Consider the following 24,816-nt stretch of genomic DNA (forward strand, 5'->3'; position numbering starts at 1 on the left):
ACCCCTAGGGCAAAAGGACTGAGGTCAGCAGTGAGGTACTGCCAATTTTCTGTCAAGAGGCACTCTTAGGAATATTCAGTCTTTCAAAATATCTTTTTTTTTTTCCCCTAAAATGTTGGCCAGTAATACATTTTGATTTGAAAAAAATCACAGCTGGTCTTTACAAATAGGTATAGGCTAGAAATAAGCACAGAACTCAGGCAACTGCCCAGTCTATCAATCTTTTCTATAAATGCATCATATTATTTGTTTTCTGTGCATCTGATATTTATTTATAATAAATATTATGTACAAGAAGGTGATAAAAGAGACTCCTAAGCATACTATTAGAAAACACTAAGTAAATCAATGCATCATATTGCACTGATTTTTTTGTTTTGTCCTCTTAAGAATGTATTATATCATGAAACAGTGACTAAGAGGCTTCACTTACCAGGTTTGTTTGAATTTATTTTCTGCTCTTGCTTATTGGTACCAATGGCCTTACTGAAAGAAAACTATGTGTTCAGAAGTGCTGATCTAAACCATTTGTTCAAGAATATGCAAGCAAGGTGCTGATGCACAGCAAAGTGAAGGGTAGGGTTCTTTAGATAATGATCTGTTTCTGGGTTTGTGGGAAATTGTTAAGTTGTCAGATCTGGAGCATCTCTCTTGTGGATTTCAGATGAACTAGGTTCAGAAGTAATTGGCAACACATCTGATCTAACAGCCCTTATAAATAAACCTTAATAAAGCAATTCCAGCTAATAAAGTCAATGTAATAGCTTATGTGAAAAGTTCATCTGCAGCATCAGGCACTATAGTGACTCCGCTGTCAATCTGGACCTGGTTTCAATTAACCACTATACTGATTTCCCTCTAGTATAATCCTGCAGAATTGGACAGAATTGTGTTGATCTAAGTAGTAAAAATGAGCGATGGGAATCAGGTCTCAAGATCAGAGAACACAGGATATTTTAAAGCTGCAGTTTCTTTTTACTGTCCTAAACTATACCTCTCAAAACTTTCTCTTTCCCATTGGACCACTTCACAGGAAAGAACTAAGGAAAGAATTTAATAGCTAGGTTCTTGATTTTGGTTAGAAGAAACAGCTTGAATTACCACACAACAAACCTCCCCTGTAGATTCCAAGCCTGTCAGGTTTGTTTCTTGGATCAGTCCTCCATTAAGCCTTGCTCTTGTTCTGTACAGACAGATGAGGAGAATGGCTGAGGCCTGAAAAGACAGGCGCTGCAACAGGATCGATCCAGTAAAAATCTGCATCTGTCAACCTGCAGTCAGTTTTTCAGCTTGGAGGGATTGAAAAGACCAAGTTGTGAGGCTTCTACATACTTTTTTTTGGTTAGTTGTTTTTTTTTCCTGTTAAAGTGCCAGTATAGCGGAAAATTCAAAACAGGCATTTGGACGTAAATGAACTGTTTGAAGTTGGAGATGTTCAATAGTGATAGGAATGTATGAAACACAAATCATAGAATCATAAAATAGTTGGGTTGGAAAGGACCTTAAGATCATCTAGTTCCAACCCCCCTGCCATGGGCAGGGACATCTCACACTAAACCATACCAACCAGCTCTGTTTGACTGCACCACGTTGCAAACAGCATGGAAAGATAGACTGGTTTGCGTTGGAAGGGAGCTTAAAGCCTATCCAGTATAGTGCTATTCCAGATGGAACTGCATGGCCAGGGCAAAAAATTAAGAAGGGTACAAATATGTGGGAATTAGGGTTGAGAACTAGATGTGGCAGTGGCAAAAATGTGGCACCATCTCCCACAGTTCTCTGACCACAACTTTGCATCATCGTTATTTTTTCTTCCTCTGCTTTCATTTGTTTTTTGCAATGAATATGATGTGGCATTTCACGACACGGACTCAAGTTAATGCAGACTCAGATCCTCGTTTATTGTTACACAGCCCTTTTTATCCCCTCGGTCAGTACTTTCCAACCTGCACATACGTACCATGTTCAACCTCATTGGCCCCTATGAAACCCTCCGGCTAAATAGACCAATCACAATGTTGCAGACCCTCTCACAGCCCCCACATCCTCTAGCCTTCATCTGAGATTCCTGCCACAGCTACATCTGGGCCCATCCTCCTGAGGCTTGCTCTTCGACCTTCCCTGTCCTTCAGCAGCCCAGCTCATCACCCCAGGGCTTCTTATAAGCACTAACGCCTCAGAGCTCACTCCCACACTGTTCGCCTTCACTCCCCACAATATGGTAAACCATAGTGTACTGTATATTTTTGTCCTTATAGTAAGTATGGTCTGAGATGTTTAACAAATCAGGGCACTCTGGAAACATAAGGATCTCCCTGCTAAGTGTCTGAATAACAGCATATACTAGGGAAGATCAGGGTATCTTCTTTTCTTAAGCTACTTATGAACAGCATCCAAGTGCCTAGCAGACTGTCAGGCAAAGAACGAAACTGCATAGCATGTTACTTGGAAATTGCTTTCTTTGACATAGGTACATAAATTCTGCTTTAAGTTGTTATGTATGTGTCAAAGAGGCATTTTAGGCTTCTCACCAAGTCATGTTGTTTTGCAAATGTGGCAGTATGGGCTTTTAAACATTGCCTAAAGTGACCAGAACGTCTTACTTCAAGGATTTTAACAATATTCTAACTAGTTTAACAAAATTAATTAAAAGTAATTGTATTGATCTTATGAAAGCTGAAGATCCACTACTCACTTGTGTAAATAGCAAACACTATCAAGTTTTAATAGTAAAAATAATAAATAACATATGAGACACCCCAATGTATGAGACAGCTGAAGTAAGCTTGCTTGTTATTCTAATCATGTTTGTTAGAGACACTGTGCCATATTGCATTAAGCTTATAAATTAAAATCAGGCATAAAATCAGACATAAATTAAAATCAGACATAAATGAAAACCCATTGAAGTGTAACTGAAAAGCTGTGCATTTACTGTAGCCACATTTACCTTCCCAGCAGTTAATTTATAGGCATTTTATTTTCAAAGTGACTATGCTTACTTAATTAGAATGATTTACTTCTACCTCTTTGGAACAGCTCAAGCACCCGGGGTTGAAACACTTACAGAAGATATTGATGAATTTCAGAGTGCCTCTCAAGTGGCAGGATCTGTGAGTATCTTCCCTTATGGATAATTCTTTAATTTTCCCATTTAGTTTGATAGAAAAAGAAAATAGATTTTTGCATAAAGACAGAAAGTTGTGTGTGGCAGCACTGTCATGCTGGAGAAAACTTGACCATTCTGAATCTTCAGTTCTCTGGTTTTTTTTCATTCTAAGTAGGGTGGTATTCTGAAAGACATTATTATACTCATATAAAAGCACATGTTGTGTGACTTACATGTATAGCTTCCGTTGAAAGTGCAGTCATTTTATACTATGTCTGATTGTTCTTAAATGTTAGTCAAATATCTGTTTTACCAGATAGTATTCAATTTTACAAAATAAGAGAACAAAAAATTTCAGGCTCTACATTTCATTATGAAATACAATTATCATAGCTTTTTGGTAACATTTGCTTGGAAATTAATAAATGACAGGTATCTATTTAAAACATATGGCTAATTTATGTATCTTTTTAAAGAGTGCAATATTCTGCTTGGTAATGTTTTCATCGGTTCTTTTATTTTGAAATTTAAGAAAATATTTGCAGGTTTGCAGATTGCACAAAAATATAACCAGCAATAAAATAATTTTTGAAAAATGATGTAATCAGACTTTTGGCACTAGTTATATTGCATCACAATTTGAATATAGATTAAAGAATGGATTGCTTTTTTTCTGAGGCAAATAAGCTGACAATAATTGTTTGGTTTTGCAGAATTTTAGACAGCTGTAAAAGGACACACTAATTCCTGTTCAACCCTAGCAAGAGTGGCTTATAGCACACTTTAGTGTTGATAAAGTCAGTCAAAAGAAGGGCTCAGTATTTGTTAGCTAAGGCGAGGAGGGCATTGTTAAAGAAAAAGGCAATAATGCAGACTGAGCCTGCAGTCTTTCAGGCAGCTGATTAACTACTAATAATAATACTGATCATATAGTATTTCTAACCAGAGTTATCAAAGCAGTTGGCAGATAATTGAGTTCCAGATCAATTCCTAAAGTTTTCTGAGATCTTGGAGTGCAAGAACCTGACAGAGCGTTTACAGATATTAGGCAAAAGGAGTAAGGAGCAGAACTTCAGTTGCCATTGCTGTGAGTTTCTTTCTCAAACCTTTCTGCTTCACACTGGCGAGCAGCGAGGTATAATAAATTTTGCAGCAGTTTCTGAACCCACGTTTTTCTTATTGATTTGTACCTGCAGCTACCAGCTTTATCAGTTCTGCAGACATGTAGTATAGGGAATTAGCAACAAATAAATTGAATTGCACAGAAAAAATAAAAGATGCAAGGAAAACAAAAGATCATTATGCTATTAGCAAAATCTTGCTACAGAAATGTGCAGCCTTCAACCAAGTATTTTCAGATATATGTTCTCTGTGTGCATGCTTTGAAATGTGTTCTGCTAGTTCTAGACATTGGTGAGGTCGCCTGGAGCAGTAGGCTGCCAGAGGCAGCAAAGTTGCCTGGCCTGACTCCCTGAAAGCCATACGTTGGCTACTGTTACTGCCAGTGCTGCAAAGAGATGGCTAGAAAAGCAGATACTGCTATTGCTCTGCCCACACAACCTCTCCCTAGGTCAAAGGCAGCTAGCTTGTTTCCTGAGCTCTTGGAAAATTCCTTTGCCTAAGTTTCTAAGGAGCCATAAGCCAGTAACTGTTAGTTCAGCAGTTTTGGGTTGTTTTCTTTCCTGCGTTTTGTATCTTAAAACTCTTGCTTAAATGATGTGTAGCTGATAGTGTACTTTTATATCTTTAAAGTGACTTGTTATCCAGAATAAGATTCAGCTATCCAACACTGTCTGCAACCCTCTCTCTCTTCAAAAAGAAAAAAATGATTCAACTGTTGTTGTTAGTTTCCTTTTAGGGCTCTCAAGGAGTAGAGATATGTCCCATTGTCACCTAATAACTTCCAGTGAGACACATTCTTTTACAATCTTGACATATAAACTATAGAGGTGAAACTGAGGTTTCCCATAGGATGGCTGTGAAGATCCTTCGAAACAGAAACACACCTGTAAAATTACTTCAGAAATTGGTACCAAAATACATTTTCGTGACTTGAAGTGATTTTCAGTTATTATATGAGATACTATAGTATCTGTGACAGAAGATGGGGGGAGAATAGAATAGCTATGATGTTGATCAGATATTTCTCATAAACCGGACAAATTGGTTCATGGCGTTCACTCAAATGAACATATCACATGTAAAAATTCCTGATCTGGTTCATGCTGTGCCATCTTTAATATTGATACTGCATTCCAACAGGGTAATTTGAGTCTGTTGCTAGTTAAATGTATCATTATCATAAATTTCCCTGTACTCGTGTATTTGACAAATTTTCCTTAAAAATGCTTCAGGGTTCAAAGAAGTGTTTTGAGAAAAATAGTGGGATACACCAGAAAGAATTATGCATGAGGATGTTTAGAAAAGAGCCGTGTGGGTTCTTTTTTCATGTCTCATGTGTATGTCCCCATATAAAATCTTTGATATGGAGACTAAAGCAATCTGAACACTGGTACCTAGAAGAGATAGGCCATATCTATGTCTCTAACATGTCCAAGTAATTTATGCTATGGATACATTATGATTTTCTTGTAACATTGTGTATGTTTACTGTTCTGTTTCTGAAGAATGTAGAAGGTTTTGTAACTAGACCTTTTTCTTTAACCCTTTTTTTAATAGATTATTTTGATATGCTTTATTTTTCACAGAGAGTTGATATTTGAAAAATAGAGAAGTTACATTTTCAGTGCTGCACAATCCCAGCCAGGGTGTACTGAACTAATAAAGGAGTAAAGCTAGCAAAACCCAGTTTGAAGTGTTTGCAGGGATCAGCACTCTTCCCAAGTGTTTTGCAAGGATTGAAGGTGGAAGCAAGCATTCAAAATATCCTTAGAGATCCCAGTTTACTGCAGGGCTCCTTTTCTGACAAATATTTAACGTAACAAAAAGTGCTAAGCAAAATACAAATCTTTTTCTTGGGATCTTTGCAGTGCTGTGAACACGGAGTCCAGTTTTACTTTGTGTTTCTGTAAATGAATTTTATAAATATTTGGCTAGCAAGCTTTAAGATAATATTGATGTGATATTAGGAACAAATTAAGTTGGTTGGGATTCTGACAGAAACAGAAAAGTAAAGTACATGGGGAAATTACTGAATTTACAGTCTAACAGAAAGAAAGAGGGCACGTGCACTGGGCAATTCACATTGAGTAGACTGTGCTTTCCCTCTGAGTTGCTTCTTTTACCACCTGGATCTAGCAGGACTCATGGTTACCTTTTTTTTAATGTGAATATTTGCATTCACTCATCTTGCCTTGCCTGTGCGCATAAAAAGGTATATTTTTCCTTGCAAATTGTCCATGTAAGTCAAACCAATCCAAGTGTAACAGAAACTGAAAAAAAATAAATTGCCCAACTGCAAAAAGCATTTCTACATGAATTTGCCTTGAGTTTTTGCGCTTTATTACGGTGGGAAAAATACTGTAATGGATTGCTTTGTGAAGGTGTTTTTTTTTTTTTCATTTTCTCCTGTTTTCCCTGCTGCTTTGGAATTTTTCAATTGCTTTCCTAGAAGGAATACACACATGGGTTTTCTGTGATAAACACAAACATTCCTTAATGGTAATTCAATTTATTAAATTACTTGAGCATCAATGCATGGTAGAAAAATAATCTTTTAATTCTTGCTATCAATAAATGTTGAATAGAGTGCTTCCAAGGAGACCTCTCATCAGGCAGACAGGAGGGGAGATGTCTTTTGAAGTAAAAACACTCTTATTTGAAAAATTTTAATCCCTTAAAATGTAATTTTTAATTGAAATAATTTTCTGATTTTTTAAATAATAGATGGAAAAAACATAAAAAACTACAACATAAAAAATCAATGAGTGCCTTGTTTTTACCTGTCTAAAATTTTAGTTGTTGGGTATGACATATTCAAAATATTAGTCCAAATAACTGTAAACAAAACAAGACTGAAGCTTAGAAAAAAATTATACTAGTTACACTTCAGAAATTAAAACAAATGTGATACCCAGTTGCCCACATATTTTCTCCTTCCTTCTTGCCTATAAACAGAAAAGCTGTGTGTAAGTTAATTCAAACTACCATTTTTTAGTGTAAGGTTTATAAAATGTGCTGGCTGACTGCCATGGGAAGCAAAAGGCTTGTAATTTCAATTACATGGCATTTCAAGTAGAACAGGCCCTAATGTGGTAGGTGGGGATTAGAGGTGGCTGCCAACATTGCCTCAGAGCTCTGAGGTTTATTATTTTTACAGTTCCAAACCCCCATGTTGACTCCCTCACCGTATGTCCTTGAACAGACTATGGAAGCTGAAAGATTAACTATGTGATGAATTCTTGTAGCAAATGCATGTTGTATGGAGAATCTTCAAACAAAATATTGCACAAAAAGTTCCATTGCATGAATACCAACCGTCTTTGCCAGCTGTTTTGTCAGAACAGAAGGTACACTTGCAAATGAATTGTTCAATAAAGGGAATGGGTTGTTTTGCATTTGGAGGGATCTCTGTCAAATGTATCTATATAAGGTATCTAAGTTATTCTGCAAAGGATTTGTAGGTTATACATAGAAAGCCATGCATGGTTGTCTTTCTTACAGTATTATCTCCTGAAGTTACCAATAAAATTTGCAGTTGATTATCAAAACTATGTAGAAGAAAAAGTTCAATCAGAATGCATTGCATATATTTACAGCTTGCCAAGAACAACTAGTTAATTGGGTTTCATCTCCTTTTCCTGATTTCATTGTGATCATATAATTCGGTTTTTAAGCACTTCTCTTGTGAAGTGGGAACTGTTCCCATACCTGAAAAGAGACTTTGTGTATGTTCATGAACAAGTATGTGAGTACCTGGGTGGTTTTACTCTGAAGTAGGCCAAAATGACAGAAATATGATGCTGTGCGGTTTATTAACACTTTTTATGGTCAGCAAAAAAGTAATTTATTTTCTAACAAGCACTTGATTTCCAGGTCATGCTGTAGGTAATTTGGAGGCCTTCCTCTTGGCCTTATGTATTCCGAAATGTTGCACCTCTCTAGAACTCCTCAGGTCTCAGTGAGTATTACATAGCCCACGTCAAGTCAGCTTGATAAGAGAGATCAAGACATTCGCATCTGCACCGGGTTTTTTTAGGGGTACAAGCTATACTAATGTATACTGGCTACCACTGTGCTGCAGATGGAATGATCTTGGAAATATTCTTATTAATGACCTCCTTAGTTGTAGTTCTGTTCCACTGTGGCACTCCCAATAAGCGGCGGTATTTTCCAGAAGTTCAGGGAATCAGTGATGAGAGTTTGCCTTTAGTTTTATCGTTTGTAACTTTTTATTTTAGCAGTAATTTGGCTAAGTGTTCTAAGTAAAAATAGAATCCGTGAATGTATTGTATGCGGAGAAACCATGATGATACGTAAAGAAAACTGCTTAGGAAATACTTGACCTTAGACGTTGACAAATATATCCTAAGGGCTTTGTTTGAACATATTTCTGGTACAAAGAGACATTGCCTCACCTTCCAAGTTTGAAGGTGATGAAGGGAGGCCCAGAGCTGTTTCTACAAGTTTGAAAGACAAGGATGTCATTCAGGAACATCCTCATATTTAGATTTGGTTAATCATGTTATGCCATCCATAAATTTTGTGCTAATATTTAGAAATTTTAATGAACAATCCAGGGCAACTGTAGTTTGGACATACTCCATACATATATGTTATATTTTTCACTCTACTATCATCACTGAAGTCCGAGTTAACTGACATTATTGTTTTATCTCCGCAATTCCTGGCCAGTAGAGAAAGGATAGCTTTTGGCGAAGTGGAATAAGAAGGTTTAAATACATGACTTGCAAGCCTGAATCTCTTAAGTGACATATCTGAACTGCTGCCATGCATCCAGTGGAGAGAAGGGACACCAGTGAATCCTGCTAGAGCTGTACAAAATAATTTATCTTCACATTTGAACTGGCATGTTTCCAAAGCCTCCTTGATAACATCCACTACTTGCAGCTTGTATTTGTCTGTTAGGAATAAGGCTGCTGCATAAATTGAGTACTGGACACACTGAAGACATCTGTCTGTATTTGTGCATTATTCATTTAGATGAAATTAGTCTCAAAATGTTAATAAATATTTTTATGTACACAATTATTTATAGAAAAAAACCCCACCATTACCTGAGCCTACCTCAAAAATGTTGTTGGTTATAGCCCTGAAATATCTAGCTTCAGAGAAGGTTACACTATGGTTTTAATGTCTTTATAAATTCTCGTGCTTTTTTTTTTCCCGAGCATTATTATTTTCTATAAAGTGAGTGTTTAATTGGAAGGCACAATTATAAGCACATAACATCACAAAATTGAATTCCTAATGTTAAATATTCAGTTTTCCGTAATTAGTATTGCACTACTGTTCTGGTCTTTTGTGAAGCTATTGCCTGACAAACACCATAAGACTTTGAAAAATAGAAAATAAAACAGAAAAATGCACAGGAAGAGTTACAAAATTTGAGGCAAAAAGTAATCCAAAGTTACCTCATTTAATTCCACAGGGTGTTGGAACTGTACATCTGAAAGGGAGTTTGAATATATAACAATAGCTAATGAATATATGTAAATGTATTTGATTTAAAACATATACAAGATTAATATTTATTCCTAGAAAGAATATCTGTCGTAGATACAGAACTGAACACAAACTCTATGTCTTTGTAGCTGTGGGTTAACACAGTGAAGGCAGACACAATTATTTATTAAATGCATATACATTCCTGCCTTTGTGTGCCTGTATGCACTTACGCAAAATCTTGGAGAAGATTCTCCTGGAAGGCATGCTAAGGCACATGAAAAACAACAAGGTGCTTGGTGACAGCCAACATGGCTTCACTAAGGGGAAATCCTGTCTGACCAATTTGGTGGCCTCCTATGATGGGGCTACAGAACTGATGGACAGGGGTAGAGCAGTTGATGTCATCTACCTGAGCTTGTGCAAAGCATTTGACACTGTCCCACATGACATCCTTGTCTCTAAATTGGAGAGACATCAATTTGATGGATGGACCACTCAGTGGATAAAGAACTGGCTGGATGGCCACACACAAAGAGTTGTGGTCAATGGCTCAGTGTCCGGCTGGAGACCAGAAATGAGTGGTGTCCCTCAGGGATCGGTGTTGGGACCGGTCTTGTTCAACATCTTTGTCGGTGACATGGACAGTGGGATTGAGTGCGCCCTCAGCAAGTTTGCCGATGACACCACGCTGTGTGGTTTGGTTGATACACTGGAGGGAAGGGGTGCCATCCAGAGGGACCTTGACATGCTTGTGAAGTGGACTGATGCCAACCTCATGAAGTTCAACCATGACAAGTGCAAGGTCCTATACCTGGGTCAGAGCAATCCCAGGCACAGCTACAGACTAGGCAAAGAAGAGATTCAGAGCAGCCCTGCGGAGAAGGACTTGGGGATGTTGGTCAACGCAGTGTGCGCTCGCAGCCCAGAAAGCCAACCATATCATGGGCTGCATCAAAAGGAGCGTGACCAGCAGGTCGAAGGAGGCGATCCTGCCCCTCTACTCTGCTCTCGTGAGACCTCACCTGGAGTATTGTGTGCAGTTCTGGTGTCCTCAACATTAAAAAGGACATGGAACTGCTGGAACAAGTCCAGAGGAGGGCCACGAGGATGATCAGGGGACTGTTGGGAAGTTGGGGCTGTTCAGCCTGGAGAAGAGAAGGCTGCGTGGAGACCTCATAGCAGCCTTCCAGTATCTGAGGGGGGCCTACAAAGATGACAGAGAGGGATACTTCATCAGGGACTGTAGCAACAAGATAAGGAGTAATGGGTTTAAATGGGGGAAGTTTAGATTGGATATAAGGAAGAAGCTCTTTACTGTAAGGGTGGTGAGGTACTGGAATGGGTTGCCCAGGGAGGTTGTGAATGCTCCATCCCTGGCAGTGTTCAAGGCCAGGTTGGACGAAGCCTTGGGTGGCATGGTTTAGTGTGGGGTGTCCCTTCCCATAGCAGGAGGGTTGGAACTAGATGATCTTAAGGTCTTTTCCAACCCTAACTGTTCTATGATATCTGTGTGTCCTGCTTGCACTTATATAAGATTTTAAAACCTGTATTGAAACATACAAAGGTACTGTTGATGTTTGATGATCTTTGTGATTTGGAGTCTCCTAATTGGAAGTGATTTAATTTAAACACTACTTAGGTTTTTATAAACATCTGGAGCACTATAATGATTACTACAGTTGAATAATTTTTCTCCATTTATCTTTGAATCAACTATAGGCAGTAGACAGCTGTGTTTACTTAGACAGTCATCTTAGTTGTATGTGTCTTACATGATTACTGTGCATAAAAGAAAGAAGTGCATTAGAGGGAAAAGCAGAATTGTAAGAAACAGTAGAGGTTTGTAGAAGAGAAAGTTAACTCTATTTCATTTCCAAAAAATACAACATGGAGAGTGTAACCCTTGCATCAGGCTAACATTTGGAACTCTGTGTTTTTAGAAGGTTAGGAGTTAATGAAAATCCATAGTAATTTCCTTATGGTAAACTTGAATAGTCCAACTGAAGAATATTAGATCACTTTAGTCTTCAATTATTACCATAGACCACTGACTAGTTTTTATTCCATATTGTGCATTCAAAAGGAATAATCCTTTTAAAGTACCACCTTGTGCAGAAGCTATCAGCAGCAGCCCACATGTCTGCAGGTGATACAATCCCGGCCTGGCACACTGCAGAGCAGAAGAGCCCTGTATGCCTTCTGTGATCGGGGTCACCAGTTTGGGTCTCCCTTCTCTGCTCAATCATTCTTCTCCATGAAATTATGTCAGCTTAATGTTTTCGAATCCATGCCCCCTCTCTAAATTTGTTTTATATTTACTGAAAGATTAAAAAATCAGAAAGAGATGAATGACAGTGAGACCATTGCATAAGCCTTGCTTCTTCAGGAAATCAACAAAACCCATTAGACTATTGATGAAATGGTTTGGTGAGGTAATATTGTATGATTTATTTCAGATAGGCTGTTAAAAATGCTTTAGTTAATATTTTTGCTTGTTGTTTTTATGACCAAGTCTTGCATACTCAGTCATATACATTTTTTTGTGTATCTCTCTCAAGCATTAAAAAAAATTATTAGGTTTACGTCATAGTATATTTTAAAATAATTTCCTGAAACTGTATTGAGTGGATTCCAGAAAATGCAGATGATTTTGAATACCACAGCATCCAACAGTGAAGTATCTGGGGAGGTGGTCTGTTTGCTGGCATCCCTTCCAAACTGCTATGTAACCTGGATGATTTAGTTGCTGTTCCTGAAAGGGATACTTCTTGCAGTGATAAAAAAGCACCGGCAATTTTGATTAGGAAATTCTGTGATATTCCCAGAAGTGCTACTTTGCAGAGATATGGTGTCAAATGTTATGGTAATTTAAAGTAAGTGCAACCCCCACTAAGTAACTGGAACTGCACAGAATGTAAATCATTGAAGAATTTGTCCTGTTATGAAGTCTCTGCATGGAACAAAAGCTTGTGTAAAGGTATATATTTGAATTACTGTAGAACTGTTGATTTTAAGTAATGCCTCTGATTTATGTTATTTAAGGTAAGACATGATATTTTGTAATATTTTGCATAAAATGTTATGTATTCTACATAAAAAGCACCAAATTCACTCTTCTAAAAAAAATGGCTTTTTTGTTTTCTTTTATTGCTTCACATGTAAATGAGAAACTAGATTAAAAGTATTCCCTTTTCCTTTTCTCTGTTTAAGTCTCATACAGTTTGGACCCTGGATGCCATGGGTGTCAGACCAGGGGGTTCCCCAAGGCAGAAACTCTTGAAGGATGCCTTAGCAGCAAAAGAACTTCAGACCATGGAAAAACACCTAGCTGGTATGTATGGTAGCAACGGATTGTAAAACACCTAGCAGTACTCAGCCAGTTAGCTTTGCCAATATTATAGATGAAGAAAAAAATGATCTGTCTCTCATGTTGATGAAAACAGATAAAAACTTTAAACTTTTTTTTATTGAGAAAGAGCACAGTTACTGTTATGTTTATAGATATAATGATCTTTGCTGTAATTACAGTAAATACAGTAATTAACCAGTAATTAAGCTGTGTTAAATATACTGTAGTCTGACAGCTCAGTACTGCACCTATTTATTTGTTTTCACATTTCACCAAGACTTACGTAATAAGGAAGATGCTTTATCTACAGTTAAGTAATCTTTAGAAAAGGCTGCAATGAGCCTTTAGCTTGAGAACAGATTGCTTTGCATTGAAAGCTTACCTTGTTCATGAGACTTCTGGCTAAGTGAAGTCTGTTAACTTGTATGCAGTGGAACATCTGCAACATTTTTGATGGGGCAACCATTTCTAAAAAGTCAAACAACCCCCCCCCTTTTTTTTGGTGAAAATATGTTTCAGAGCTCTGTAAAAATGAATGAGGGATATCATAGGATATATTGCATTTGTTGTTATTTGTAATCAATATTTGGTATCTTCAGCTTTAGTTTTAAGGTCCTATATTATGCACGCTGTTTGTCATTGTTCTGGTTTCAGCTGCAACAGTTATTTTTCTCTTTCCTAGTAGCTGGTGCAGTGCTTGTTTGGCTTTAGTCTGAGAACAATGCTAATAACACACCGATGTTTTAGTTGTTGCTGAGCAGCACTTATCCCCATCAAGGACTTTTCAGTCTCTCATGCTCTGCCAGTGAGGAAGGACACAAGAAGCTGAGAGGAGCCAAAGACAGGACACCTGACCCTAACAGCCAAAGGGGTACTCCATACCACAGCACGTCATGCCCAGTATAGAGACTGGGGAGAGTTACCCGGAAAGCCCAGATCATTGCATGGGTCGGGCTGAGTATTGATCAGTGGGTGGTGAGCAATTGCATTCATTATGTGTCACTTGTGTTTATTGTTTTTAACCCTTTCCCGTTTTAGTTTTATATTCTCTCCCCTTGTTATTTCTCTTAGCATTATCATTATTAGTAGTAGTAGTATTTTTATATTATACTTCAGTTACTGGACTGTTCTTATCTCAACACATGGGGTTTACATTCTTTCATTTCTCCTCCCCATCCCACCCAGAGGTGGGGCAGGAAAGGAGGGGTGGGCAAACAGCTGTGTGGTTCTGAGTTACCAGCTGGGCTTAAACCACTACAGTCACATAGTGAAATCTGGGTTTCGTAGACCAAGTCTATGAAAAGTAATGCAGAACTGGAACATGAAGGCAGTATATGTAAAGTGGAGGGAGAAATGAAATTTATCTGACCTGAATCTAAATTCAGGTCACTTAGAGAGTGAGGTAGAGAAGTTACCACTTTCAGTGTGATTTTCTAAAAGACTTTGGACATTAATCCTACCAATAGTACTGGAGCAAAAGGCTTGGGAGTTGTGTCCTCTTTAGGGAGAGGTACAGCTATTGTACTGCCTAGGGGCTGCTGGAGCTGAAGTCAAAGCAGAAGACAAATCTGTGAACACAATTAAGGAAGATCTATAGAAAAAAAATTCCTTGTAGTGGAACAACAACTAAAATTTGTTCTGTCTGCAAATGCAGATATTTTTAGATGTTTTTTGTTTCTGACAACGGAAACAGGGATTTTTGACAGGTTCAAGTCACTGTAACTGTTAAAGACATAGTCACTGCCAAACTAGATTGAAATTCCATGGTCCCTATCTCCAAGGTGAAACTTCCACAAAGCTCTAGGGAGAACCAGGAAACCAGCAGGCCAAGCTGTGGTCATCAGGTTTCTGCGGTATAGCAGGGACCTAAGTACCCCAGGGGCCTCTGCCATTGAAGTAGCACTTACCTTCCTTTGTGTTGCTGCAGTTGTCACCCAGGAGAGGTCTGGTGAAGAACTCTCTATTTTGATTTATGTCCTAACTGGTCACATTTCCATGGTTGTTCTTGTATGCAGTGTGTTCTGAAAGATGCAGTTCTTTTAGATCTCCCTTGATATAGCTGACAGTAATATCTACCATATTCAACAGAATATGGAATTTTAAATACTTAATTGACCATAAGCTAACTAGCTACATTCACATAGTTTCTGCAATTCAGCCCGTTGTTTTGTGACCTGCAAGGTCTTCTCTCACACATCAGTGCTGCTGTTGTCGTTTCACTTTGGGCACATGATTTCAGTAATGCTGTAACATGGGGTTCAGTCGTTCTACCATTCAGTAATTTTTGTCTGCCTGAGAAATTTACAAGAAAACAGCCCAATTATTAGACATTGGACTCTTTTATTCCTAATAATTCATGTCCTATTATAGCACCAGTGCTGCCTGAGACAATTATTCTCCTCACAGACAAGCATAACATAATTTTAATGAAAAATCAGCTCAGAAGACCTCAGATAATCATGCCGTGGTTTTGCTTAACATTATTTGTCTCATACATTTGCAAAAGTTCAAGTGTCTCTGATACCAGCAAGTCTCCTGTTTATGTTCTCTTACCAAGTGCGCTGGAACCCATTAATTCTACTGAAATGACTGCCTATCCAGGCATTTAGGTGCCTGAATTATGATTTGGATTACCTGTGTAATGATGAAATGTAGTCTCCTGTCTCAGATACATCTTCTTAAGGAGCCTGGCTTTCTCTTAAGGTCTACATGCTGGATAAAATTCATTCACAACATAAGGAACAATTTGGTGCCTGTGCCTAAACTGGGGACTAGCACCAATTGCCAGCAACAGCCTCAGTACCTCAGTATGTGAAAGCAACATTTTTACAAAATCAGGTATTGAAACGATTAGTTTTCTTTTCCTTCTCTAGATATGGCTTTTAATACTTTTGTCTAAGATCCAGTCTCCTATGTTACTGTGGCTGCTTTATATCACACACAAGGTGTGGATATATTTTTTTTGGTAGTTAATTCCAGTATCTTGCAATTTAGTTTGTTGCACTGATTCTGTGGCCATTGGATAATTCTGGAATATATTTTATCACAAGAAGAACTGTTAAATGCATAAACAGTTTATAAGTACATTATGAATCGCATCCTTATACTGGTATTCCTGATATGAAAGTAAAATGCCTTTGTGTTGCTCTGTTGTCTACATTTTGTTATCCTTTAAATCACATTAACAAGGGATTTAAGAAATCCTAAGTCGTAATTCAATTCTGGTATTTACTGTGGATCAGATAATACTGTAAAGGTGTTCTTTCTGGTTGAAAAGCTGATACTGAAGCAAAATCAAATAGAGGATGTGTGCTAAATAAAATTGAATAATTATGCTATGGAAACATGTTGATTATATGTGGAGAAATGGTTAGGATAATTGGTTCATTTTCAGGCTTGATTACTGTACGGAATTATGAAAACGAGCCAAAATAAAATGTTTATTTAACTCTTATGAAATCATTCAATATTCAGATAATTTCTTAGCATACTGAATCATCATGAGAAAGTTAAAGGTCTGTAATTTTGGAAGGAGATAGGCTAAGCTGAATATTTAAAAGAACATATTCCTCATTTGGTTTAAATCAGGTAATCAGTATTGTAAATTATTGGCCCTTGAATGTTTGCCAGACATCTTACAAGTTCCAAAGTGATGCGTATTGATTTTTTTTAAAAGCATAATGGAGGAGTACTTCAAGACATAATTATTTCAAAATGGAAATAATTTTAAGAGGTCAGCAAGGTAACAATTAGAAATGTTCTTAACTATGTGCTAGAAACAATGACTGTTCTGAAATTTGCTAGCAGCAAAGCACTGCATCTTTAAAGAGTTGAGAGACACTTTTATCTGAGGCTTTCGCAGCTATTTCAGTTTTACCAGCTTTTCTAGTGATAGCAATTGAAATGTGCAGAATATCTTGTATTAGACTGGTAACATGAAACTGACATAGCTTGTTTTCCTGTTTTAAAGATGTTATTGTAATAACCATTATCTTTATAATCTTATAATAACAAATTATTATATCATTCATTATACAATGATATATAATGCTATATAATGATATAATGATGAATAATAATATAGTAAATAATGCGATTGTTATTTATTATAACAAATACATTATAATTTTTAATTATAAAATTATAAAAAATAATGTTAATTTTACATACAGTGTTCTTTTTATACCTACTGGTAAACACAAGTGAAAGAAAATCTGATTTTCCAACATGTAATTTCAATCTGCTTCTTTTAGGACTTTTAGAACCTGAAATTATTGTTATCAAAATAAAAAGGAAATGCTTATTTTATATAAATTCACATACCAGGTGTTTAAGTCAGTAGAGGCTGGCTGATTTACAGCTTCTGTAGTGATAGGACAAGGGGTAACTGGTTAAAACTTAAACAGGGGAAGTTTAGATTGGATATAGGAAAGAAATTCTTTACTGTGAGGGTGGTGAGGCACTGGAATGGGTTGCCCAGGGAAGTTGTGAATGCTCCAATCCCTGGCAGTGTTCAAGGCCAGGTTGGACAAAGCCTTGGGTGACATGATTTAGTGTGAGGTGTCCCTGCCCATGGCAGGGGGGTTGGAACTAGATGATCTTAAGGTCCTTTCCAACCCTAACTATTCTATGATTCTATGATTCTGTGACTGTGACTTTGCAGTTTAATGGGAAATGGCATCATTACTTTTCTTACAATAACCAACTGTCCCTATCAAAAAAACAAGTTACAGTAAAGTACATGCCATCGAGAGTGAAAATTGATAGCAATTGTGTAAGATAAAATGAACTTGAGTAAACTGTTCCTTAAGTTTGACATTTTTACTTGTGAGGACTTTCAGTGTGTTAGCAATGGTAACCTAAATTCCAGCGTCCCTCACCTAACTGTTGGATGTATCTGATTGATTAATTAAAAATATTATTATGATTTAAATGAATTCAAATGACACTTTTCATCACTAAGCTTGACCTGTTCTGTTTTTAAATAGGATTTTATTCCTTTTGGCTGTGTGAGGGGTAAAGCCTGGACCTCCAAATGGTCTATAACTTTTCTCCTAGGATTCTAAATGTTCCACCTGCTGTGGCACTGAGTGCAAGCCTGAGCACAAAACTCAGATTCAAATGGGATCACAGATCCAGACTTGGAAGAGTTCAAGGGGTTATTTCCCCCAGAGTTGTGGTTAGGCAATAGACAGAAAGGGCAGAAGCAAAAGTCTTGCCTGGAACCAGTTTTGGATTGCTCTTCACTGCAGCTGAGGATGGCAAATTTAGCTCACTGCTTCGTCTTGGTTTGTTAGTAACGAGAAGCAGCAAACGCCACAGAGAGAAACTGTGCAAAAGCCACAGAGAGAGAACTTTGAAGAAATGAGAGGGATTTTTATAGGTTGTATTGATGTTCAATTGAGTGGTAATATTATGTTTCTGTGGGATAGCTGTGTTTGCAATAAATGAAATATAAATAAACTTCAAGCAAATGCTTGTCAAGCATTTAAACTATTAATTCTAATGCCTTGTGGTTTAAGGATGAATAGAATTTCTATGCACAACTTCAGATTGTCACTTACATTGGAAAAAATCAATACAGATTTTAAATCAGAGAGGAAAAGAAAGTTTATTTCATTATTTTTTTTTTGGTTTTGTGTGTGTCCACAGATATTGAGAAGGACCTAGCGCTGTGGGAAGAAGCAAGGCTCTCAAGAAGCCCTAGTATCCAGCATCATAGTTTAGTTACATCTGACCATCAAGGCAATCTTCAAGCTACACAGGGCCAAAATCCGAGGCCTCAGGTGCCAACTCAGATGGGGAAGAGCATTCAGCTCCAAGGAAATAAATCACCACCTCTGCCCACTAACAGCAGAACACAGGTCTCCAGTGTTGCAAACAGCAGGCCTTCAACACCTAGTACACAAACCAACAGGCCATCAACTCCAGGGAGCAGACCTGTGACCCCAAATAGCTTGCTGTCACGGCCTCTTACCCCTAGCAACCAAGGAAGTAGGGAAGGCATCATTAGCATTCAAAGAAGCAGATCTTTGACATCTAAGACCCAAATGGGGAGGACCCTCAGCGCTGCTTCAGGGCTTTCAGTGCAAATGAGTGGAGACATTGTTGGAACTGTCACTACTCAGAGAAGCAGTTTATCAGAAGTAAGATTTTCAATTTAATGTTTTTGCTATGTTTAGAAGCTGTTACAACATGAGGACTAGGTTGTGTTTTCTGTTGAAGTAACATCAGTATACCTAATGTAACTTGCTACTCCGAAAAGAACTTGAAATATTAAGAGAAAATTAGCAAGAAATGCTGCTCATCTTTGAGAGGTACAGATTAGAGAATGTCAGGGTTATTACAGGAATCATACTGAAACACTTACGCCCCTCAAATCTTCAATAAGTTCTGTAGGGTTTTGCCTATACAATGTATAGCAGTTTTATTAGCCTTACAGTTTCTAAGAGGTGTTTACCTCTGGAATATTAAACAACTTTATCTCAACTTTATGATTCCAGGGTATTTTTTTCCTGCAGCTTTGGCAGTGCATAATATTTCCTTGGTCTGCTTCTTTTCTGTCACTTTTTGGACACATTGGAATGATTAGTTAGGCATTGCTGAGTGAACAAGTTTTCTGAAACACAAAACTGAAGTGCAATGAGAAAATGTCCAATATCACGAAATCACGGTCTAGTACTATATGCATGTTAACTAGGCTGATTCAAAGCGTATAAACTTACTGTCTCATATTAATCACTTTTACAGGATTAGTCTTTAAAACAAGACAAAATATTAAAGTACCTTGTCAATTTTGAGTGGGATTCTCCTCTGCTAACTTCAGCTGCCTTAAAGATAACTTTAGCATGTAGGCAGTGGAAAGAAAAGCACCTGTGAATGAATAGCCCTTCTGTCTGTCTTAGTTACATGCCTTACAAAGGTGAATTTCTTCTCAGGAAATGCCAGTCCTTCTGTACTGACTTGAGAAGGACATGTATGTGTAGATTGCTAATTTTTTCATCGTGGATGAAGTCGGTTCCCACCATCTATTACCAATGTCTTTGTAATCCATTTGTCAAAGCCTGGAGAGTTTTTTCCAAGACTGAAAAAAATATCATACTTTTAGATAATTGTTTCTAAGAGATAGAATTTGTTCTAAAATTCTGTGGGGTGTAACACTTGAACCAATGTGTTATCAGTCTAATGACTTCTTACAAAATTTAAAAGATGTTGTTTCTAGTAATATTGCTTAGAGATGCTTATAGGAAAACTAGAGATTTGATACTTGGTATAATCTTGCAATTAAGTATATGGCTACCATTACTTAGTATGAAAGGAAGGAAATGAGGCACAGATAACTAAAACTGAAGAATATGTGGAGGAAATGTAACTTAAATTCAGTGGTAAAAAAAAAAATTCTCATTTTGCTGTTTGAATGGCAGTGCACTAATCCCATCTCTCAAGCTACTTCTTCACATAGAACTGGATATCCAACTTAAAGACATGAGGACTGAAGGTGACTACAGTTCTGTTGAAAGTATCTTCACTGACAGTTGATACATTTTCAAACCTGAAGTTTTCCATAGAAAAAAATATGTAATTGTAACAAATTTCTTTTTTGATAAACTGAACCCCTTTGTCTCCTGTTTTGAGTGTGTGTTTGTGTGTTGGAATTTTTCTTATGTACCAGAAGATGAGAACTGAAATTCAGTTTAAACTAAAAATGTTCGAAAGAAATGAATAGTTTCATTGTTTCCTGCAAAATACTTCACTCCTATTTTTCTTTCTTCCTTTTTAAGCAGTCCTGCTCTTAACTGGTCCATAGTCATATGGTACCAACTAAAATTATTGTATAGACTCCTGAAAGTGCCATGTAATGAGCACTGCTTCTACACCAAGGGACATCCAGTCTGTCCATCACTTCTGATCTTTCGTGTAACAAGGCAGACAATTAAAAATGCTTTCTTCCACAGCCTTTCTGTAGTTATAGTAACATTAACAGTGAATTCCATTTAATTTGCTGTGATTTATTACTTCTGTTTGCCAAATCCCAAGCTTTGCTAATAGCTCCTGTTAGTATCTTAGTAGCTCTTATTAATAGCTCTTATCAGTATAACAGTGTCCTGTTATATTTTTATATGTGTATATTTATGTCTCAAGAACTTTAAGAAAAGAGCAATATTATTACCTTGGTTTACAGTTAGAATAGCATGTCTAGTTTCATCCAACAAGCCCACTGCAAAGCTGGTGTTAAATCTCATCATTTCTATGCAGGGTCTTATCCTCTGTGACAAATTCTTTTCTTTCCTTTTGCTCACTGGGTACAATAGTATGGTGGCTGCTAGTGACCCAACTCAAACCCTATTTATCCTTTCCTGACAAGCACACGTAACCTTTGACTTAATGGAAACTCATCTTCGGACTAGCTCTGCTTCCAAGGGGAAAACTGCTAATATGACACATTCATACAAAAGACCTTCCTCTGCCAAGTTGTAAAGGCCCTGAGATGTCAGAAAGTAGCTGATGGATGTCCGGCCAATCTGCTGCTTCCAGCCTCATCTTTGGAGTATTATACTAGAAGCTCTGGGAGCTCTTTTAAGCTATCCTTGCCCACTGAAGTTTCTGGTCACTTAGAAAAGTGGGTTTAGACATACCTAAGAAATATCTCTGTCCAGTGACATTTTTTTGCTGTGTTAGAGATGTCCCCTATTTGTGGCCATGTGATTTCATTTCCTTGTGTCACAGTTTCTCTCTGACAGTGGAGACAAATTTTAAGAAGTCAGAGGTGGCCTGGGATAGGAGAAGGACAAGAAAGTTCTCACTTTGTACTTTGCCAGATCACGAACACATAAAACTCGAGGCTGATACTGCAAATGATTTTGCAACTTTCATTGTAGGTTTTGTATCCTCTTCCCATTTAAAACAAGTAAAAATAAAAAAAGGGAAATTGTCTTTATTCTTCTGAGCCCTATGATGTGGACTGGGAATTTCCAGTAGATGTGAAAGCACTGTGGTTGCCTCACCAATCCTAGAGAAGATTCTGTGATAAGATTTTGCAAATAATTCTGCATCCTTACTCTTAGGTAGTCGTAATGGAATTAACCAGTACAAATTTGATACAAATTTGATGAGAATGGGTCAGTTGAAAAGGATGTTGTTGCTGGCTATGAGGAGCATATTTTACCTTAAGGAGCTTGAATTAAAGAATTCAGAATCTGCATGGGTTTACACAGTGTGCTGTCACTTTTTGTTTACCAGGAATTTTAAAGTATCTCTCAATGCCTTATGTATTTTTCCTAATTTGTAATGTGTTTCACACTAACATAATAAGTCTAAAATACAGAAATATTACTGATAAATACAGTTCAGAGTTGTCCTTAAGTTTTAGTGAAGTTCATGCTGTAACTCAGGGTGGTTTAATCTTGTTTTAGTACAAATCTTAAATAATTTGGCGAGTACTTAACATATCAGCTGTTAAGAATGTTTAGGGTTTTTTTAATGCTCAAGTCTTAAAATGATTGTGATTCTGTGGACAAGTTTCTGCCTCTTGGCACACATAATGTTGCAAAGTTCTAACAGATGTATTTTATTACCTGCTCTGTTTAAGACTGGATGGAATTATAGCAAAGAAATGCTACCTAGAGAAATAGTTTTATTATCTCTATAAAACTAATAAATCAGGGTTCCAGATCCTTTGGCAGAAATACTTCTATGCATTACCTTATCCTTTGGTGTTTTGCATAAATTGACAAAGGAATGTTGAATCCTTCTTATCTCTTTAGGATGGATTCCATTAAAGTGATATAATTGTGTGATAGTTATCTATAGCTGTTGAGATGAAAATACTTCTGACTCCCTTGTTTGCCATATCATTTCCTGAACACATGGAATTTTACAATCGCTCTTTATCCAGATAGTTTAAAGTGGTATTCAGTAATCTTTATTGGTCTGTCATTTTTAACAGCAGGAAATTTCAGATTATTTTAATATAGCACTGATTAACACGAGTTTTTTCTCCTGCTTACCGGGGTACAGAACATAACTTGATGTGATGAGGACTGTCTTTTTGGTCAGATACTTCCATTCTGTTCTGCTGCCTGACTCAGTTCTTTGCTCTGTGTTTTTGTAAGATTAAAAAATATGCTGATCAGTGTCGAGAGCCACTCTCTCCTACTGCAAGAATCCTGTTCCATGAAGCAAAACACTTCACCCAGTTCAATGTTGTGGTTAGCAACCTTCTCGAACACTGAGCACATGTGAAATGGCAATTCAGGCATTAAGGCCTGGAGCTCCTCCCTGAGCTGTGTTGCGCCATGGCAGCAGTCTTTGTGGATTTTTTCACAGATTACTAATAGAATCAATAATTTACTCCCAGTGAGTTAGATCTTGACTGAACAGCCTTTGGTCTCCAATAACTGTTTTAAACAAGCCTGGTTTCTGTTTATAAACCAGATGGTAGCCTGACGATGAAAATTATGCTATAGTACTGTGCAATACAGTTTAACTTAGAACATGTAGATTCTGGTTTTTAGCTGGTGTAAAAAAAGACAGGGCTATTACCCTTCTTTTTTTTTTTTCAAATACTTACAAGAATCTGGTCAGTAATTTTATGATATCTGGCCGATGTATAAGTTCTCTTTTAGAGACTAGACTGCATGTTTGAACTGCTTTTGAAAATAAAATGCATTCCAGTCTCGTCTCTCACCTTGAATATTGCAAAGGAACCTGTCAAAGTACTTTATAAGTCTGTGTGTGTGTGTGCTCACATACATATGTGTGTGTATGGAAAAATATTTTTATATACATACATATATGCATTCTGTTAAAAAGAGGCAATTGTAAAACCTTTGTGAAAGAATATATTCAGCTGCATATGGATTCTTAACTCTGTAAAACATTTATATTTTGATGCTTAGAGTTTTATGGTATCTTGGAGACAAAAGTTTCCATAGCATTTTGCCTTCCTAGGCTTTCTCCTTCTCCAATAAATCCATAGGTTCTAAATCAAGTTTCAGGTCCTTGTTCTCATTAGATTGGAGACAGTGAAAGTTCTGACAAATCAAAGCCTTGCTTAAGCAAATTGTGCAGGACATGCCTAGGCATAGTCCAAAAAACTGCAGGGACAGATGGAATATCTGCATTAAGATTTTGCTTTGTCACTGCATTTCTTAAGATGAATATGTATATATATCTGTGGCTAGAGCAGACAAACAGCTAAAGAGACCTTTGTTTCTTTTTTTCAGAAGAGATAAATAAATAAGAAATCTGAAAAAAAAATTAACCTAGGCAGCCTGCATATCCTCTACATTCTGCATTTATTTTATGGCAAGATATTTTTTATTAAAGGCTTTATCATCTCTATTTAATTGAGGCTAGAGTGTTTGCTACAATCTGCATTTATGTAGAACCATTCTCTGTCATTTTATCTAAAATAGATCTGTTTGTGGCAGGATGAATTCTTACAACAGCTTCAGCTTGCTCATCAACCTTGGATATTACCGAGTGACACAGAAAGCGAAGGAGTGGAAGCTGACCAAGACAAATGTAAGTATATTTGCTAGGACCAGATAATATGTCAAAACCCCTCAAAATTTTAAATTCTCTTTTTCATATCTTCAGATCCTGTGAAGCTGTCATGCCTGCTCACAGGAGCTTTTCTTCTAAGTACTCATTTGTTTGAGGACTGAACTTTAGGGGATTGATTTACATAGGCTTTCCTACAGTCACTGGACAATGACAAAATGATCACAGACCACAGTTTACTTAGCTAAGTGAAACAATTTGTCCT

The 24,816-nt window shown here is 37.1% G+C and overlaps 1 protein-coding gene across 1 annotated transcript in view; it reads left to right on the forward strand.

Moving 5' to 3' along the window:
• Window positions 1-24,589, forward strand: part of C2H8orf34 (chromosome 2 C8orf34 homolog) — a 154,560-nt gene extending 129,971 nt beyond the window's left edge. Inside the window, exons 10-13 of the mRNA XM_065668407.1 lie at window positions 3,040-3,113; window positions 12,908-13,028; window positions 18,699-19,192; window positions 24,479-24,589. Coding sequence (XP_065524479.1) covers window positions 3,040-3,113; window positions 12,908-13,028; window positions 18,699-19,192; window positions 24,479-24,589 — 800 coding nt within the window. The remainder of the gene's footprint in view (window positions 1-3,039; window positions 3,114-12,907; window positions 13,029-18,698; window positions 19,193-24,478) is intronic.
• The last annotated feature ends 227 nt before the right edge of the window (window positions 24,590-24,816 follow it).

The sequence above is a fragment of the Lathamus discolor genome, chromosome 2, assembly GCF_037157495.1.
Source record: "Lathamus discolor isolate bLatDis1 chromosome 2, bLatDis1.hap1, whole genome shotgun sequence".
In the NCBI taxonomy this organism is placed as follows: Eukaryota; Metazoa; Chordata; class Aves; order Psittaciformes; family Psittacidae; genus Lathamus; species Lathamus discolor.